The sequence below is a fragment of the Indicator indicator genome, chromosome 1 (genome assembly GCF_027791375.1).
Source record: "Indicator indicator isolate 239-I01 chromosome 1, UM_Iind_1.1, whole genome shotgun sequence".
In the NCBI taxonomy this organism is placed as follows: Eukaryota; Metazoa; Chordata; class Aves; order Piciformes; family Indicatoridae; genus Indicator; species Indicator indicator.
Genome location: NC_072010.1, coordinates 4160719 through 4180678, shown reverse-complemented (window position 1 = coordinate 4180678; position 19960 = coordinate 4160719). Strand labels below are relative to the sequence as shown.

At 43.1% G+C, this 19960-nt stretch overlaps 1 protein-coding gene across 3 annotated transcripts in view; it reads left to right on the top strand.

Annotated features, from left to right (window-relative positions):
• TENM4 (teneurin transmembrane protein 4) overlaps nt 1-19960 on the top strand; it is a 400376-nt gene that overhangs the window by 272719 nt on the left and 107697 nt on the right. For all 3 annotated transcript variants that reach the window (XM_054383335.1, XM_054383330.1, XM_054383323.1), the window contains one exon: nt 10909-11125. In XM_054383335.1, coding sequence (XP_054239310.1) covers nt 10909-11125 — 217 coding nt within the window. The remainder of the gene's footprint in view (nt 1-10908; nt 11126-19960) is intronic.

Here is a 19960-nt window from a genome sequence, read left to right as displayed (position 1 = left end):
CCTTCTGTGACAAGTCCTAGAAGCAGAGTGAATGGCATTTGACAAAGCCTTGAGAAGAGGCTGATATTCCATGGGCTAAATATGGGTTCTGTTGCATTTGTAGACACTTCTGGTAAGGAACAGAGTGTACAGGAAAAATGGAGAGGTTGAGGAGAGGGTATTCTTCACAGTCTTACAGATGTGATATTGGGCAGCAAAGCTTCATTAACCATCTTTGCTCCAGGGAAATTACTTCAGTATATGACTCCCTCTGTACTGAGAGCAAACATTTCAGTCAGTTCACCATTTTCCCAGTTTCCTAGGACAGGTGACTCCACCACTTCCCTGGGCAGCCTTTTCCAGGGCTTGACAACCAGTTTAGTAAGGAAATTTTTCCTAATGTCCAATCTAAACCTCCTCTGACACAACTTCAGGCCATTTCTTCTTGTCCTATTACTTGTTACTTGGGAGAAGGGACCAACCCCCACGCTGCTGCAACCTCTTTTCAGGTAGTTGCAGAGAGCAATAAGGTCCTTGCTCAGCCTCCTTTTCTCCAGGCTAAACAACCCCAGTTCCCTCAGACTCTTCTCATAATACTTGTACTCTAGATGCTTCACCACCTTTATTGCTCTTCTTTGGATGTGCTCTAACACCACAATGATTGCATGATAGCAGGTATGGTGGGGACATGGATAATGCTTTGACATTTCAAACTCTTTGGCAAGAGACATTTTGGCAGTGCACACTGGCCTTCTTCACACCCATGTGTGCACCATCTGCCCACCACATGCCAAATAATCCCTGAGAGAGCTGGCAGGAGTCTGCACTGTTCCTTGCCAGTACGTAGGGTTAGACCTGAAGGTAGCGTCAGGGTTGTAAAGGGAGTTGTAAGGAATCCAGGAGAAGTCCAGAGCACAACTCTTTGTCTTTGCAAATGGTTGAGCTGCAGACAAGATGCTGAGGTGATTTCTGGTATTTGCTTTTTCCACACTGTTATGAACCTTTACTTCATGACTGCAAGGCTTTTATAGCAGGAGAAGATTGTCTCCTGGGCATGGTGTGGGAGCTGTCTGCTTCCTTGAAACCATAAAAAATGATGCATTAATGTTCTTGCTACACTTATGAAGGGAAGTGTTGAGATCTGAACACACCTGGGAAAAACAGCCATCATAAATTAGTATTTACCATCACAGACAGATCCAGTCAAACAACAGGATCATCTTGGAGGAACCACAAAGCACTACTAAAAAGAGGAGATAGTCTTTTCTACCTGTCTAGCTGGTATCATTTGTTATAAATCACCCACCTTCTCTTCCTCTGTTTTATGATGACTGTTAATCAAGCTTTCCTCAAATAAGAGAACAAAATGACCATTCACATTTTCAGGTTTCAGCTCTTTTCTGGTTCTGTGTTGGACAGTAACACCTGGGTGTCACCTGCTACTTGTTGTTAGCACTGGGGCTGTCAAGGTGGTGGTGTGAACTCATGTATTACAGCATACAGAAGCAGGTGTTGGTTGTGCCATTACAGATGATGATGTGCTGTGAACTGAGGGTCTGACAGTGGTTGTGGGTTCTCCTGGCAGCTTGGGAGAGTTCTTGGAACTTCTGACTAGTCCTTAATAAAATATCTGTGATTAAGAGATTAAGAAAGAAGACATGCAAGTGTCCTCTGTGTCAAAAGAAACTTACCATTGCCTGCTGAAATGAGGGAAGTTACTCATAGGGAAGAGGCACTGCTGACAGATAACAAAAGGTGACATGATCCATCTTCAGAAAAGACAGGCTTGGACACACATTTCACAAAGCATTTCTGCACCTGAAAAGAAGCTTAAACAGAGTTTGGCCATCAATACTCAGAGGAGAAACTCAGAAAACCTCCACCAGATCTTCCTTATCACCTGAGGCAAACCCTTGCCTCTTGTTGGGGCAGAAGGAGCCCTTAAAATCCTAATGTCTTGTCCCAAAGCATGCATGGCCACTTTCTTCTTGACAAGGATTTGAGAAATGTGCCTACATCTGATGTTTCTCAAACCACCTTCCAAGCTGTGCCCAGATGATTGCCTGAACTGCCTTGAATTCAGACACAGCATATGTTAGGGTGAATTTTTCATCAGTAGCTTAACACTTGGTGCGCTTGCCAAGAAATCGAGAGGCCTTGGTGACAAGGATATCTCAAGTGCTGAGGGTGTGAACCCATTGCTCCCACAAAATATTTCTAAGCTCTGAGTCCGTTGTTCTCAAAGGAATCACTTTGGAGAGGTGCTTTGGCTCCTGAAGGAGGCAGTTTCAGGTAGAATATTGCATGTACATTGATCAAGTTAAGCCAGCTACACACTGCCCTGTCTGAGTGCTGGTCTTTCCTCTGCTGAGACAAGCCCTCAGATACTCTGCTTCACGAATTTCACTCCCTAGATCACCTGGTTTCTGTGCTGCTTTGCTCGTTGTGCAGTGTGTAATTCTCTTTGTTAAAAACCTGCCTGGAGAGAGGAAGCAACCCATGACACCAGCTGCATCAACTGTATTCTCCAGAGCACTGATGAGTTGGGGGATGCTGTGAACTTGTAGACTCTAAACACATTATTATAGCTCTGGTTTATGCCCAGCTAGTGGTGATTATTGTGTGTTTTCTGTCATTTCCTCCTTCCACTTCCCTTCTTTTTCTTTTCAGATGATTTTTTAAGCAATGTCTGGATTAGGATGAGCTTTTTCTTGCAGAGGATTTCTGTAGTGACTAGTCCTGCAGAGCTCTGCTTCTGCACTAGAGCCCAAGGACTCCTGCAATTCAAATACATGATTGCTATTACATATGGCTCTGTTGTTTGGAACCTGCAAACATGTGTTGAGCACTTAGAGAAAGATGTGAGGACAATTCCTTTCCCAGGCAGCCAGCAAACTAATTTAGCCAGGATACAACCAGTGAGAATCTTATTCAGGTAAAATCAAAACAGAACAAGTGGGATAGAAAGAGCAAAGAGAACATTAATAGCACAGGGGATTGACAGTCACATTGCTGTTGTTCCTTACGTTTGTGTTTTGTTTCCCTTTGATTCCTCAGAGAGAGGCCAAAAGCTACAGCTGTGTTGTTGAATAGGTAAAATTCTTCTCTGAAAAGTGCTGGAATAAAACCTATTTATTCCCCAAATCCAATTGAAGTAAATTGAGTGTTGATCCTCAACTCAAGGCAGAACATCATTACTCCTGTAAACCTTTGTCAGCACAAGCTTTCACATGAACAATAACTTGTGCTTTGTGCAGATGTACTGAGCCATTCCTCTAGCTTCTGGTTCACCAGAGTTTAGACTAGAGCTGGAAGGGTAAAACCTGACCTGCTCTAGGGTAGGACTAGCACCTTGTTAGCTTTACCTCTGAGCACCTGCATTTTCAACTTTCCCCACCCAAACTCTCCCAGTAATGGAATCATAAAATCGTAGAATGGTTTAAGTTGGAAAATACCTTTAAAACTGAGTCCATCTGTTAACCCAGCAGTGCCAAGTCCACCACTAAACCATATCCTTCAGCACCACATCTACACATCTTTTAAATGCCTCCAGGAATGGTGACTTCACCGCTTCCCTGGGCAACCTGTTAGGGGGCTTAGCAACCCTTTCCGGGAAGAAATTCTTCTTAATATCCAAACTAAACCTCCCCTGGCACAACTTGAGGCCATTTCCTCTTGTCCTGCTGCTTGTTACCTGGGTGAAAATTCCTTTCAGGTAGCTGTAGAGAGCAGTAAGGTCTCCCTGAGACACCTAAAGTCATCACAGGACAGCACAGACAGAGTCCCCACAGCAAGTGATGATGCAGCCTGGTGAATGGCACAGTGAAAGATAAGAACTGGGTGAGGTGACAAACTCAAGTATTTGTGTAATCAGTGCATTTTGTGCTTTCCTTGGCAATGGAAATACTCCTGGAAAGACAACGAGGTTTTACTGGGATCTTTTTCTTAGCTTGTATCTTTGCCTACTACAGTTTCTCACAGGGGCTCTGCAGTCAGTGGCAAAAAGTCTCACAATCATGAGTTTGTCATGTATACTTTCCCAGATTTACCTCAGTAAGGCTCCTTAGGCTCTTCTCCTCCTGATTGCCTATGTGTCTGGGGCTCCTGACGTGCATCACAGTCCACAGGATGTTCACTGCCTACAAACAGGTCTGTCCCTACCTGTGTCCTGGCTGTTCCAGCCCGACACTTGACTTGCTGCACCTGTCAGAGTCTGCTTAAACACATAATAACATCTCTGGCTGAAGGTTATTTGCATTCCATTGTTGATGTTAGCATGATGGATTTTTGTTGCAGCATCCATAACTCTGTAGAAATGCTCAATTATTCAATCTCAGTGAGCTAAGAGGCTGCCCATTAAATCAGCCAACACAATTGTGGGGCCATGAAAAGTCACAGCTAATTTGAAATTTTATTAGCTCATGGCTGATCTTGTTTACTGCAGAAGCAGTCTCTCAAAACCAGCCCTTTGCTTCTGTACAACACTAATCCTTGACACCTTGTTGGCACTGCGTGGTGGTGGGTGAGGGACATGAGGCCAGACTGCATGAGGCTTGAAAGAGGAATGAGTCTGCTGTGGGGTTTGTGAGATTTTGCAGCGAGCAGGTGCCGCAGCAACCCAAGGCACTCAGGGACAGTAGCCCCATTGCTGATGGGAAGTAAATATTTGTAGGATTGTAGTGGTTATGGACATGACAATTAGGTTTTGTTCCAGGGAGGGAATATGTCATAGAATCATAGAATCACCTGGGTTGGAAGGGACCTCCAAAGGTCATCTAGCCCAACCTCCCTGCAGTAAGCAGAGGCATCCTCAACTAGATCAGGTTGTCCAAATCCCTGTCAAGCTTCACCTTGAATAGCAGCAGGGATGGGGCCTCAACCACCTCTCTGGGCAACCTGTTCCAGTGCTCAACCACCCTCATGGTAAAGAACTTTTTCCTAGCATCCAATCTAAATCTACTATTCTCTAATATCAAACCTTTACCACTCATCCTATCACTGCAGGCTTTTGCAAACAGTTTCTCTCCAGCCTTCTTGTGGGCCCCCTTCTGGTACTGGAAGGATGCTATTAGGTCTCCCTGGAGCCTTCTGTTCTCCAGGCTGAACGACTCCACCTCCCTCAACCTGTCCTTGTAGCAGAGATGCTCCAGCCACCTGATCGTTTTTGTCATGCTTGTTGGGCCAAGGTCTTGCTCCAAGAAGGTGTGGATAGCTTTAGATCGCCTTCCATTAAGCAGAGCTTGCATGGAGAACAGGCTGAAAATAGACTGCAGATACGAATCTTTAATGAGAATTGTGGTTATTTCATTGTGCTATGTTGGCACTTCCAAGCCCTTTGGGACTGGAGCAGATGTTTTATGATCCGAAAATAAAAAGACAATCTCTGTTCCCAGAGAGTTTAAGGTTTGTTTGGAAGAACTCACTAACAGGATTGGTGAATTTGCAATCTTTAAAATGGGACAGAGCATCTTTCTAAAAACAGTATTCCAGCTCCACCCAGGAGATACAAGCTGGATGCACTAATCCCAAAGTAAACTCACTGTCTAGTGATATAAAATCATAGAATCATTTAGGTTGGAAAAGACCTTAAAGATCCTTGAGTATAACCATTAATTCTACTCTACCAAATCCACCACTAAGCCATATCCCCAAGCATGGCTTTTAAACACATCCAGGGATGGCAACTCAACCACCTCCCTGTGCAGCCTGTTCCAATGCCTGACAAAACCCTTTCAGTGAAAAAATGTTCCCTCGTGTCTGGCCTAAACCTCCCCTGGTGCAGCTTCAGGCCATTCCCTCTTCTTCTGTCACTAGTTACTCGGGAGAAAAATATGTTACAGAGCACAGGTTATCTGATCCAAATGGACTTGGTTCCCTAAAAAATAATGTTACCTGAATAAATTGTAGCTGCTTCATCCTCAATGGCAGAAAAGGAAGGTTTTCTGCTGAGCTCAGTTTATTCTTCTTCATATCAGTCTCTCTCTGAAGGGTATGAGAGAGAGCTCACAAGATGACCTCCAGACATCCCATCCAGTCTTGCTTATTTTATGATTACATGAGTCTTAATGAAAGATGCCAAACACTGATCACATTATTTACCAGAAGTGGCAATGTCTGGCCACTGTCTCCTTTCTCACAAAGGCAGTGATTTGATTCACCCCATGATAACTTTGAGATCACAAAAGATATTTATTTCCTGGGTTTATACAAAGGAGGTGTGACAAGAGAGTTGTATTTTGGCAGGACTGCCAAAAGGACAAGTGTGTCTATATGGAATGCAGAAAATGTCTCAAAGGTGTAAAAACTCTTATTACATGGAAATAATAATGAAGAACATGAGAGGTGGCTTAAAATCTGGCAGAGTGACAGATCTCTGAATTAATTTGTTGATTGAAAGGCATCCATGGTGGAAGCTGTTTCTGAAGGGATCCTTTGGAATTGGTTCTTGTTGTACCCAACCTTATTCAACATTTTTATCATACTATACTTTAGGTCTCTCCTGGTAAAATATTCAGGTCACCTAAAGCTTGATGTGGTGGTAAACAGCATAGCCAGATCATTCTGATACTGAGTGATCTGACACACATTGCTACAAGGTCACAATCAAACAAAATGTGTCTTAATGCAGCAAAATGCAAGATAATCCCCCTGGGAACAAAGGAAGTATGTTATACTTATGAGTTGGGAGGCTTTTGAAAAGCAATGACTCAGAACAGGATTTAGAGGTCACTGGAGATAATTGTCTCAACATGAGTTCTCAGTGCAAGGCTGTGGCTAAAAGGCTACTGTGAACCTTAGAAATATAAAAAACCCAACAAGTTGGGAAGTTGTCTCTCTTCTGTACCCAATATTGCTGCCACAGTTCTGTGTCCAGTGTTGGTGCCCACACATAACAAAAGATGTGAAATTACTGGAAAGAGATCAAAGGATGCCACACAGAAAAATCCAGTGGCTAGGGAAAAAAAAAAAGCTTACAATGGGAAGTTTAATCCTCCTCGACTGTTAAGAGAAAAGGTTTGAAATAGATTGTTGCTCTGTGTGGACTTGCACTTGGAAAAGACATCTGAGCATTGCAGGGCAGAAGGAAACACTGATAACCTTACAAAACGAGTTCCAGTGGTGGGACTTTGGAGTTAGACACTCTCAACCTTAAAAAAAGATGCAGTTTTCTGGCAGTAATTAAGCTTTTGACTAGCTTACTGGAGGAAGAAGTGGTCAACTCACTGTAATCAGCTGCCTTTGATATATGAGATATCTTTCTAAATAACAGCTTTAATCCTGTTCTGGGGCAAGAGACAAAGAACAGCCTGTATATGTAAGAGGTCAGACAAACTGATCATAGTAGCCTCTCTAACCTGAAAGCACATGAATTACTGTAATCACTCTACATAGCACTTTCAACCATGCATGGAAATAATTTAGTACCACATTTGGTTTCCAGTTTGTGCTGCTTTTGCTGAGATAGAATCCCAAGCAAGCCATGGCCTGCAGGCCATTAGCAGTTCTGGGTCAGCCAGGAGAGCTGACTTGAGTTGGCTACAGGTGTATCCCAGACCATGAGCACCATACTCAGTATCAAGGGGAAAGTTTGAAAAGAAGGCTCCTGCTAGAGCCTTCTGTTTGGCTTTTTCCTCATTCTGCTCCTCTTTCTGCTCCTGAGCACTGCCTTCCTGGTTATTGTGGTAGCTGCACTTTTGCTGGGCTGAGTATAACCTCATATGTTTTGTATTGACACTGGAAGCAGTTTGGCTATTTCATTAATTCCATTTTCATTTCAACCTGTGGGTCTTCTTTTCCTGAGAGACTTGTCTGTAGATGAGGCCTCAGCATTCCCACCTGTACAAAACATTGTCCTGTGCATCTGTTTTTCAAACATTTATCTCCTGTTTCCTGCAAACCCCACATTTTCTTGCTATCTTGCAGCTTCAGATCCCAAAACACATTTCTGATGCCTGCAATAAAGACAGGCTAATGAAGAAGTATGGTTCAGCTGGTTCATGGTCCTCAGCTGAGTGTCTGTAGCCTTAGAAAACATTTTTAATGTGTGGGGGAAAAATGACAATGTTTCATCTTGCTTGAGACTTTAGTCAATATAGCTACAAGGTTGGTTTGTTTCTTTTCCATCTTTTTTTTCTGGTTTTTTATTCCTATCAGGTAGCTGTGGATAAGGTTATTGCATCTATGCAGGGCTTGATTCTCTGACTGTCTCTGAGATTTGACCTTCCAGAATCTTACTGGCCTAACCATCTTCAGCAAGTCATATTTTTTTTAATAAGCAAATAAAATGCAATTAGGTTTTTTTTTTTTTTTTCAATATCACTAGTCATCAGGAGGAAAGGCAGCTGGGTAGGTTTTCTGCCTGAGCTGATAAATTTTGGTGGCAATTTTGCAAGGAGTTATAAAGATGCAGAGGTATCAGAACAGACAGAGCTAAGGATAATGGATGGGATTTTCACAAGAATGTTTGCTAACTTAACACTGCTCCCATTATCATTAATGGCAGGAGCACAGCACTTGTGAAAGTGACTCACTGTGCATGTGTCTGCATGGAGCAGATGCTCAGTGTTCTTTGTCCTCCTCATAGAATGGAAGCTCTGGGAGTGCCAAACAGGTTTTTTTGCTTAGTTATCTGTGTATGGGCACCCAGGTGAAGTGATATTCCCAGTGATCATAAAATCACAGAATTGTTTAGGTTGAAAAAGACCTCTAAGATCATTGAGGGAAACCATCAAGCTAAGACCATCATGGTCGTTAAACCATGTCCTGAAATGCTATATCCACACATTTCTTGAACACCTCCAGGGACAATGACTCCACCACCTCCCAGGGCAACCTATACACTAGGTAAATGTTTTACAGCACCAAAAATCTTCCAAGAATGGAACAGGTATAACTCAGGACAATCAGAGTCGTGCTGTGTAAACTATTGTAAGTACTGGAGCAGTAAGAGCATATCAGATTCCCATCCTATGACAGTAAACAGGTTCTGAAGCATATCCAAAGAAGGGCACTGAAGCTGATGAAGAGACTAGAGCCACAAGTCTGATGAGGAGAAAAGGATGCTCAGGAGAGACCTTCATGCTCTGTACAGTTACCTGAAAGTGAGGTGGGGGCTGTTTTTTTCTCCTTAGTAACAAGAGACAGGACAAAAGGAAACTCCCTCAATTGCACCGGGGAAGGTTTAGGTTGGACATTAGGAAAAATTTCTTCCCTGAAAAGGATTGTAAGGCTGTGGAACAGGCTGCCCAGGGCAGTGGTGGAGGCACCATCCCTGGAGGTATTTAAAAGACCTGGAGATGTGCTGAGGGACATGGTTCAATAAGTGACCTGGTAGTGCTGGCTTAACAGTTGGACCTGCTAATCTTAAAGGTCTTTTGCAACTAAACTGATTCTTTAATTTTATGATTCTAAATTAAAAGTAATATGAATAACATTAGTGAAAGGACCTCTGATTTGTACTGGTACAACTGACTGGAGATCTTCAAATCCCACCTGGATGTGACCTGCCCTAGGAGATTCTACTTTGCAGGGGGGTTGGATTCAGTCTCTGGAGATCCCTTGCAACCTCTAATATTCTGTGATTCTATAGCTGGGATGAAACCAAAGCTCACAATCTATAATAATGATTGTCTTGTTTTAATTTACTCTTTCTTTGAAATGAAAAACACTGTATTGTGACAACTCCAAGTCTCATTCCACTGTAGGTGAGACCTACCTGTCAGGATAGTGTTGCTCTCCTAGTACATTCATTTCTTGCTGTATGCTGAAATCATTAGTAGGATGCTAGCTGTAAAGGTGGGCACTTTGATATGTGGAGCTCCCAGAAACTCCACTGAGATCAGCCACTCATTTCAATAGGTCTTTGTGACAGCCATCAGATCATAACAATTTTCATTCACTATCAGGCTGTCTCTCTTGAAGTGATGATTTGGAAGTGAAGGGTTCCATATCCCGTTATCCCAGAACAAAAGCATCCAGTTCCTTTATCTGATTTAAAGATCCATCTCTACTACATGCTAACAACTTTTTTATTTCTAAATGTGATACTTCATCAAACCTTCTGATCTTTTTTGATTTCCTTTCCTGTCACCTCTCTTTACTAAGCTGTCTGCAATGAACAGTGGCATCTCACAATGAACTGGGGAATGCTGCTATGGTGGTGGGAGGGGAGCAGTTCTGTCTGTGCACTTGATAGCTGACAGATATGCAAACCTTCATTTCATTAGAGTAGGCTTGGGAAACTCTTCTCATGTGTGTCCACTGCTGCTATTGTTGTTATTACCAATTTAGTGGTGCTGAAAGTACAAGATTTATATCCTGAGAGTTTGAGGTCATCTGTCTGACTGGAATAAATGTGACAAAGGCCAAAAGAGACCAAATCTTCTCAGCAAAATCTCCCTTACTTTCTCATTTATCAAGCCAGAATCTTTAGTGTGTTGCATGTGTATATATCTCTGTAGCCCCTGTAGATACCATGGCTTTATTCACTCTTTAGTCCTACTGAAAGCAGCTGTGATGGTTTTGGTGTGATGCAATGTGCCTGGGATTTACACAGGGAGCAGGACCAGTGTAAAAAAGTTGTTTGTATATTGGCAGGAAAAAATGCACCTTTTGGGGCTCTGAAGTTGCCTGAGTTAGTGAGGTGTGAAATGGTATATCCCAGAATTAACCTCAAAAATGTCTTTTTTTTTTTTTTTTTTGGGGGGGGGGGGTGGGTCCAATCTCATGTGTTTGTGTGTTTCCATATAGTACATATTGATTTTACATATTAATACACATTTGAGGTTCTTTATTGGAACTTTTAGGGAGCATGCCTTACTCTGTCTAGGTCTTAATTAATCTCTGCCTGCATTGCAAAGAGTTCTTGCACCCTGAAGTCTTCAACACTCCATGTTACTATTGCTCTGAAATCTTCCTTTACTTCTACAGATGGCTTGGTGGATTGCATGGACCCAGACTGCTGCTTGCAGCCACTGTGCCACGTCAATGCCCTGTGCCTGGGCTCCCCAGACCCTCTGGACATCATCCAGGAGACCCAAACCCCTATCTCCCAGCAGAGCTTGCATTCGTTCTACGACCGGATCAAGTTCCTGATCGGCAAGGACAGCACTCATGTCATCCCAGGAGACAATCCTTTTGAAGGAGGGTAAGTGAATTTTGGTGTTGATTCAGTAGGAGATGAAGCATAAAGCCATTTGGCCATTTTAAGACATGGGACCACAGCAAGATGCAGTACACAGAAATTGTCTAAGGAAAGCAAGTATCTGAAGAGTTTTGTGGTTGGAGTAATTCTGCTGTCTCCTCATCTTCAATGTCCTTCCAGACAGATAGACAAGATGCTTCTCACCCAGCACAAGTGAGCAGCTGCATCTTTCCTGCATTCTCCTGTTTCAAGGATTGAAAGCCCTTCATTCAGCAGGGATCTTCTAGTTCAAGCAACTGACATCTTTCCAGAAGCATCTCATAAGCAGCAAGAGCAGAACTTGTTCCTTTGGCAAAGCCAAAAGAGGGGAAACTAGAATGGTATTTGCAATCTATAGTGTGACTATTGGAGACCTCAGAAGAGCTGAAGAAAATCTTAGTCTAGGGAGGGATATCAGAGTGATTTGCAATATAAACAATCAACTTGAGTATAGATTGGTTCATTATCACTGGAATCATCAAGAAACAGGAAGTGCCAAAGAAATCTTACACAAGTCACTTCTGTGACTGCATCTCAGCTCTTTGCTGAAGGTCACACTTGGCTGTCAGGGGAAGTCATCCTGCTAAAATCATGTGTTTCTAGCAGGACATACCCTGGGGTGTCAGATTCTTAGATCATTCAGCATCTGCCCTGAATGTTGCCTTTCAGAAGTGGTGACCCTGAGCCAGGAGGTGGTTCCTCAACGTTTGGGTTCAGAGTCTGTTGAATGCTACTCAGTCAACTGCTTACTTTTAGCTTTCCCACACAACAGTGGATAGCTTGGCACTGAAAATATACAACCCTCGTGTCTGCATGGGTATTTACTTCAACAGTTGCATCTCAGCAGGCCTCTCAGGCCCTTCTGGGTCTTAACTAATGCTTTCCCATGAAGGGACATTGTCAGCATCCCTTGGGTACCACTTTCCATATATCACCATCTCTGGTGGTCTACATGATGACCTTAGACATGAATCACTTAGAAGCCCACCAGTGTGATGTGATAGTTTCACTGACTTGTCTTGCTGCCAAGACATTCAGAGTCCAAGAAAGCTGACAAAAATGTGCTCTTGTTGGAACAACAATGTGCTCTTGTGGCCAAGAGAGCCAATGGGATCCTGGGATTTATCAAGAAAGGTGTGTCCAGCAGGTCTAGGGAAGTTCTTCTACCTCTCTACTCTGCCCTGGTGAGACCTGGTGAGACACCTGGAATACTGTGTCCAGTTTTGGGCTCCCCAGTTCAAGAGAGACAGAGACCTGCTGGAGAGAATCCAACAGAGAGCCACGAGGATGCTTAGGGGACTTGAGCATCTGCCCTATGAAGAGAAACTGAGAGCCCTGGCGCTGTTTAGTCTGGAGAAGAGAAGACTGAGAGGGGATCTGATCAATGTCTATAAATATGTGAGGGGTGGGTGTCAGGAGGAGGGGGCCAGGCTCTTTTCAGTGTCTCACAGTGATAGGACAAGGAACAATGGGTTAAAACTAGAACATAGAAGATTTCAGCTCAACATGAGGAGAAACTTCTTTACAGTGAGGGTGACAGAGCACTGGAACAGGCTGCCCAGGGGTTTGTGGAGTCTCCTTCTCTGGAGACTTTCAAACCCACCTGGATGCATTCCTGTGCAGACTACCCTAAGTGATCCTGCTCTGGCAGGGGGGGTGGACCTGATGATCTCTTGAGGTCCCTTCTAACCTCTGATATACTGTGAGACTGTGATACTGTGACAACAGTGATTCAGATTAAAGCCAAACTGCATTGAATTTCATCAGCATTCTGGAGGCTGAAGGTTCTGGATACTGAACAGTGCAGACTCTGGACTAAATGTCAATTCTCTCCTGTCAGTTGTGATTTTTTGCTGTAAAACCAGGCTTCAGAGTATAGAACAGATTATACTCAAAATTTCATTTTTCTCATGTATTTAAAGTTACAATTCCTGAGCTGAATTCAGTTGGAAGCCTTTCCACAGAACTCTGGCATCAGGTCCACGTGTGTCCATTCTGATAGGCAGAGTTTTGGTAGACACACATTTCATGCACTTTTCCATACAACTAAGAACTGTAAGAGTCTTCACACCTGTCTGATTAAAAATATTTACAACTTGTCTTTAAAGGCTGCTTGCATTCAGCAGCACACAGAGGTGGGGGAAAATAATGGGAATTTTTCATTTACACAGTGAATTTGCTTCTGGGAGTGCCAGCAGGGGACCAGCAGAAAGACTGTGCCAGGGGTCACAAATGCCTACAGGAGTTGCATGTGTTTCATAGGTCTGATGATTGATCTCTACATAAGAAGGAATTACTTTCCATCTGTAGATGTCCTGCTAGAGATTTGGGATTCAGAAAGGAGCACCTGCTAGCAGAAATGTTTATCTGGCATATAGGTCACGAGAGTGAGGGCATGCAAAGATTCAAATCAACAGGAAGGGGTTTAATGATTGCTTTTCATTAGCTGCAGTGGAACTCATAAATGAGGCTTCTTGTTGTGTTTAAGTTAACTCAAAGGATTATGCAGAGACAGTGTTGATTTATGAGATTGTCATTCTTAAAATATCAGCATAGGGTGTGTATCACTAAATAAGTTCTACAGATCTCACCTCAAGCTGGGATTGTGTTGCATCTCTCAGATTAAATACCTTGACTCATCACAAGTAGTTACAAATAACAGCAAAGGACCTCAACAGAAGGTATATTTTTTTCCCCTGAGACAGCATCAGGCTTACAGGTATGTTGGGTTGCTAAAAATGCCGTTACTCTTTTGGGATCTTAAAAGATGTTGTGTGTTTGTATTAGCTCTTAAAGATCCTGTAGCTGTGGATAGACCCAACCACTAAGAGTGTTTTCTGCTTACTTGGCTTCTCTCTATAGTTTCAATTGTCTGCTTTCATCACCTACAAAGCTGCACCTTTAAACAGCCATCTCTTGTCACCCTGGAAATGACAGTGCTTCAGCACTGGTCAGACACTGACTGCTCTGTGGAGGAGCATGGGCTGAAGCTGTCTGGTACCCAGTTTGAGCTAATGAGATAATTTGCATGTGTGGATATGCCCTTTTGTGGTGGGTTGAAATTACTCCCCAAAATAAAATTGCCAGACTAAAATCTCAAAATATGAAATGCAATGAATATGTACAAAATATACAATATTTACAGGTATTTACAATTTATAAAGAGCACAAGAACCCCCCTGGACAAATCAGGGGATTACCAACAGCTTGCTTCTCTCCCCCCCGCTTCTCCCCTGTACACAGGACAAGAGAAAGAAAAGGAGCAGATGGTCGCTTGTTAGTATTTAGCCACAACAAAGAAATGCAGCCAAGGTCAGCAACAGCCAAGCAAAAAGCATCAGATAGTATCTGCTAGAGCAAAGAATTTGAAAAAAGAGAAGGAGTTAGTTTGCACAACTAATTTTATGTTAGATACCAGACCAATGGGATTACTTAGACCTTATCATTATTTTCCCATTTACATCCAATGGTAATTTATTTACAATCTACCACTTTTCTACTCCATCTGGTGAAAATTTTCCTAGGCACAGCCTAAAACTGCCACACCTTTCTTCAGCAGTGTTCTCAGTGTTGAATCTTCTCCAGTTATTCTTGCAGCAGACAGGTGATAATATCCCTCTTACTCATGGAATTGCTTAGGGTCTTCATGAAGATGACAGCAGCAGCTGGGGCAAGATGAACCATTTTCATCTCTCCTTTCAGCTGCCAGCTCAATAGCTTGTCCAGCAGGAGGGAGGGCAGGGAATCTTCTGCTGGAGGACTCCAGCATCCTGCATCAGAACAACCCTCTCCCTTCTGATGCTGCCACTGATTCATGAAGTCGTCTCCTTCTTGGTGTAGATCAGATAGATTGTAGATTTTTGTAGATTGACAAGCAGAGAATGTCTTGCATCTTTCTTATGAGGAAAGGCTTTAAGACCTAGGGCTGTTTAGTCTGGAGAACACTGAGGGAATCTTCCTATTGTTTACAACTATCTGAAGGGTTGGTATCAAGAAGAATGTGCCAGTATCTTTCCAGGGGTGTCTTGTGATGGGATAAGGGGCAATAGGTACAAGCTGGAACACAGGAAGTTTCACCTCAACATGAGGAAAAACTTCTTTACTGTAAGGGTGACAGAGCACTGGAACAGGCTGCCCAGAGAGGTTGTGGAGTCTCCTTCTCTGGAGATTTTCAAGACTGGATGCATTCCTGTGTGACCTGCCTCAGTGGTCCTGCTTTGACAGGGAGGTTGGACTCAATCTTCAGAGGTCTCTTCTAACCCCTACTATTCTATGATTTTGTCCCAGCATCATCATCCTCATGGGGCAGGACTGGCATTGAATGCATGCCACTTCCTGTGAGCAGTCCCCTGTCAGCAGACAACACAGAGGTGACATGAACAGAATCACAGAATCACAGAATCACAGAATCACAGAATCACAGAATGTTGGGGACGGGAAGGGACCTCGAAAGATCATCCAGTCCAACCCCACTGCCAGAGCAGCATCACCTAGACCAGATCACACAGGAACACATCCAGGCAGGTCTTGAATATCTCCAGAGAGGGAAACTCCACAACACCCCTGGGCAGCCTGTTCCAGTGTTCTGTCACCCTCACAGTGAAAAAACCTCTGTGTCCTGCATGTTTGATGTCCTACAAAGACACCTGTGGCACAGGCAAACTCATCATTCAGGTCAGGAACCACAGCCTGTTCCTCAGGGCTTTACCAGGTCATGGCTGGCTGATTATCACGCCTGGGGGAACCACAGCACATTTACATTCCTGTCTGGCCTGTGCAGAAGTGGCAGCAGCATGGAGGAGATGACTGAATATCTGTGCAATATATTTCCTGGGCTTCAGAAACCCAGCTTAGCTACCCTTTAGAGAGAACAGCAGTGCAGATCACCTAATGGATATGAGTAAATGAATGCCTCGTGACAGCTAGCCTTTGAGTGAATTTATTATTGAATTACACTCCAGCTTTTTAAGAACAAGCTGAGCTGACAAGCTCTCTCACCACTGCAGAAGAAAAAGAAAGACAATGATGAATTACCCTGATGGATAAAGGTAAAGACCTTGTCTCCTCCAAAATACCAGCAGTTATATATTATTCATATTTGGGAAGGAAAAAAAAATAATAATTCTTGTCCATATTGAAAAGAGTGTTTATGATGATAAAGCAAGTAGCTAAATTAAATTCTGAATGCACAGAATGTCTTTTCACATCATTTTGATGAACAGATAACAAGTACTCTTCTGCTACTTGATCGTTCTTCTATTGATTTTGAAACCACTTACTCTTGCTGTTTGCTTTGTGTTTTTAAGCCATTCTTAGTTGTCCATCACCATAAGGAGCAGCACAAGATGCAGTGGTGTCAAGTTGTTGGCTTTCAAGTAGGACATCTGATATATTTGTTCTCTCTTGAGGGACAGAGTCAGAAAACTGCAAGAACATGCTAAAGTCCTGATCCACAGAGTCTTTTATGTTAGGTGTTGACATATGGTTTCCTGAGGTACTTTAATCCTGTGCAGAACTGGCTTTTTTTTTTTTTTTGTCAAAAATCCTTGAAATCAGGTGGGTTTTAAGTAGGTCTGCTTTATACCCCTTGTTTTGGGAAAGGTTATGTATATTCACTTGCTGCCAGCAGCATTATCCCCATTAAACAGGCAGCTACGAATAACCAGCTGAGCTATAAAGACACATCAGAGAGCAGGATCTGGTATTAGTTGCAACAGAGAGTTAGTCCCTGATTTCCCTCATGTCAGTAGCCTAAGTACAAAAAGTAGTTACCTTCCATTGTTTAAAATTCTAATCAGAATTAAATGTGAACCTTGTTTTTGTTTTTTTTTTTTAAGTGGTATCTGAAAGCCAGTCTGGAACAGATTGCCCAGAGTTGTGGATGCCCTGAAAGTGTTCAAGGCCAGGTTGGCCAGTCACCTGGTCTAGTGCAAGGTGTCCCTGCCCATGTCAGAGGGGATAGAATTAGATAATCTTTAAGGTCCCATCCAACCAAAACCATTCTGTGATTCTGTCATAGAATCATAGAATGGTCTGGGTTGGAAGGAACTTCTGAAGGTCATCTCGTGCAACCCCTCCTGCAGTCAGCAGGGACATCCTCAACTACATCAGGTTCCCCAAAGCCCTGTCAAGCCTCACTTTGAATATCTCCAGGGATGGGGCCCCAACCACCTCCCTGGGCATCTTGTTCCAGTGTTCCACCACCCTCATAGTAAAGAATCTGTTCCTAACATCCTATCTAAATCTGCTCTTCTCTAGTTTGAAGCCATTTCCCCTCATCCTGTCACTGCAGGCCTTTGTAAACAGTCTCCATCCTTCCTGTAAGCCCCCTTCAGGTACTGGCAGGCCACTCTTAGGTCTCCCTGGAACCTTCTCTTCTCCAGGCTGAACATCCCCAGCTCCCTCAGCCTGTCCTTGTAAGAGAGGTGCTCCAAGCCCCTGATCATTTTCATGGCCCTCCTCTGCACCCACTCCATCAGGTCCATGTCCTTCCTATACTGAAGGCTCCATAGGTGGACACAGTACTCCAGATGAGGTCTCACAGGAGCAGTGTCATCTCCTGTGTCCTTGCTATGTGTCAGGCTGTACAATATACCTTAGTGATCCCTAGTGGGGAGGGAGCACTGTTATGCCAAGATATGCAGGTGTGCTATAAATGCTTGTGTGCACTACTTTACTGTAAATAAAGTGATGCAGTTTAGCAATAAAAAAACATTAATCCCAAGCCCCATCAAAACCAGCACTGGGACTGCTGATCATGGCCAAAGCACAACTAAGAGCACAGCACAGGGGAGGATCCAAATGGATTTTGAAACATTTTGTTGGTCCACCTGCCTCAGTTCTGAATGGTTTAAAAGAATGTTACAATGGTACCTTGGTAACCTTGAAGAAAGATGTTTGAAGCACCTTCTCTTTTCCTTTCACCCATTTCTTCCCACATCTGGAAGGCTGCAGGTTCACCCCAGCAGATCTTCCTGAGGTTCCTTCACAGAGAAACCATAGTGCTTTGTCTTTTCTGTACATTTTCTTTCGAGAAAAGTGTGGGATTGATACAGCAAAGTAAGAAATGGTGCTTTTCTGGCCAAAGACAAGGAACTCAAGAAACCCACACTCACGAGGTGTGCCTTTCTGCTGATTTCCTCCGATTTGGCTGGTCTAGCCTGCAGCTCTGGCCTGGCTGCAGGAGAATGTGGCTCTGTTGGGCTGGCAGTGAAATGCCATGGGTTGGATGCACCTACTGAATGACAGGAGCTCATGGGACACAGTAGCCCTACAAGTTAGGGCAGCTTTGAAAGGTAAATGCTTCATTGATTTAGGACTGAATGAGAGATATTAGACACTCATGGTGCAACATGGTGCCTACATTGATGGGAATAGGGTCATTTTTCCCCCCTGTATTTTAAAACAAGCAAACCCAACACTTTTTCAAACCCTCTCCTTCCCAGTATTACTGTCTTCCAAAGGCATCATTCTGATTTTGTTCCTTCCTGCTTAAATGAACTACTTTTAGCAACAAATCAACATTTTTTGAAATATAGGGAAATAAAAAGGAATTTTCAGTGACTTGGTGTTTTTTATTTTGATAATTATTCCTTTAAAGTACATGAAAGTAAGTAACATTATTCCTTTTAAGTACATGAAAGTAAGTACATTAAGTACTTTTAAAACTTAGGTTTTTGTATACAGGTCATATAATGATATATATTTTCAGTGTTTGCTTTTTTAGTCTGATTTTAAACTTACATAGTATGAAATTATTTCAGCTTGAAGTGACTTTGAGTTGCTAAAGCAATATATGCAGCTACTTACTTCCAGTTTGTGAGATTTCTCCCAACAGTACTCTATGAAAGCAAAGTTCCTATCCATGCTAATGATTTAATTTTTTTTCCATAACAGTGTAATCATAGAATCATAGAATGGTTTGGGTGGGAAGGGACCTTTAAAGGTCGTCTAGTCCACCTCCTTAGCAGTGAGCAGGGACATCTCAACTTGACCAGGTTGCTCAGAGCACTGTCCAACCCAGCCTGGAATGTTTTCAAGGATAGAACATCTACCACTTCTCTGGGCAGCCTGGGCCAGTGTTTCACCACCCTCACTGTAAAAAAAATTCTTCCTTCTATCTAGTCTAAATCCCCCCTCTTTTAATTTAAAACCGTCTCTTGTCAAAGCAGGCGCTGCTAGAAGTCTGTCTCCATCACTCTCTCACAGGTTCTCTTTCAGTACCAGAAGGCCACAATAAGGTCTCCCCAAAGTCTTCTTTTCTCCAGGTTGAGTAATCCCAACTCCCTCATCCTGTCCTCATAGCAGAGGGGTTCCAACCTTCTGATCATTTTTGTGGCCTCCTCTGGACCTGCTCCAACAGGTTCATGTCTTTCCTGTGGTAAGGACCCCAGAGCTGGATACAGCACTGCAGGTGGGGTCTCACCAGAGTAGAGGGGGAGAATTACTTCTCTTGGCCTGCTGGCTACTAATCATAATGTAATTGTATTCCACTTTCACAAGTGGCAGTAGAAGGAAGTCCTATGCACAGGCATCAGGGAAGCTGGTGTGCAATTTTTAACAAATATTAAAAACCATTGGGTATTTATTACCGAGCACAAACTTTGGAGTTTGAAGCTCTTTAAGATTTTTCCTGGTGTGATTTGGGCATACTTGCAGCATCAGGAAAGGCAGCTGATTTAAATGCTGCACCATCCATTACCTGGGATTAAAAGGTCTCAGGCATGATATCTGTACCTTGGAGCATGCAGAAAGTAAAACTCAAGCTTTCAAAGCTCTGAAGCAGAAAAACAAAACTCC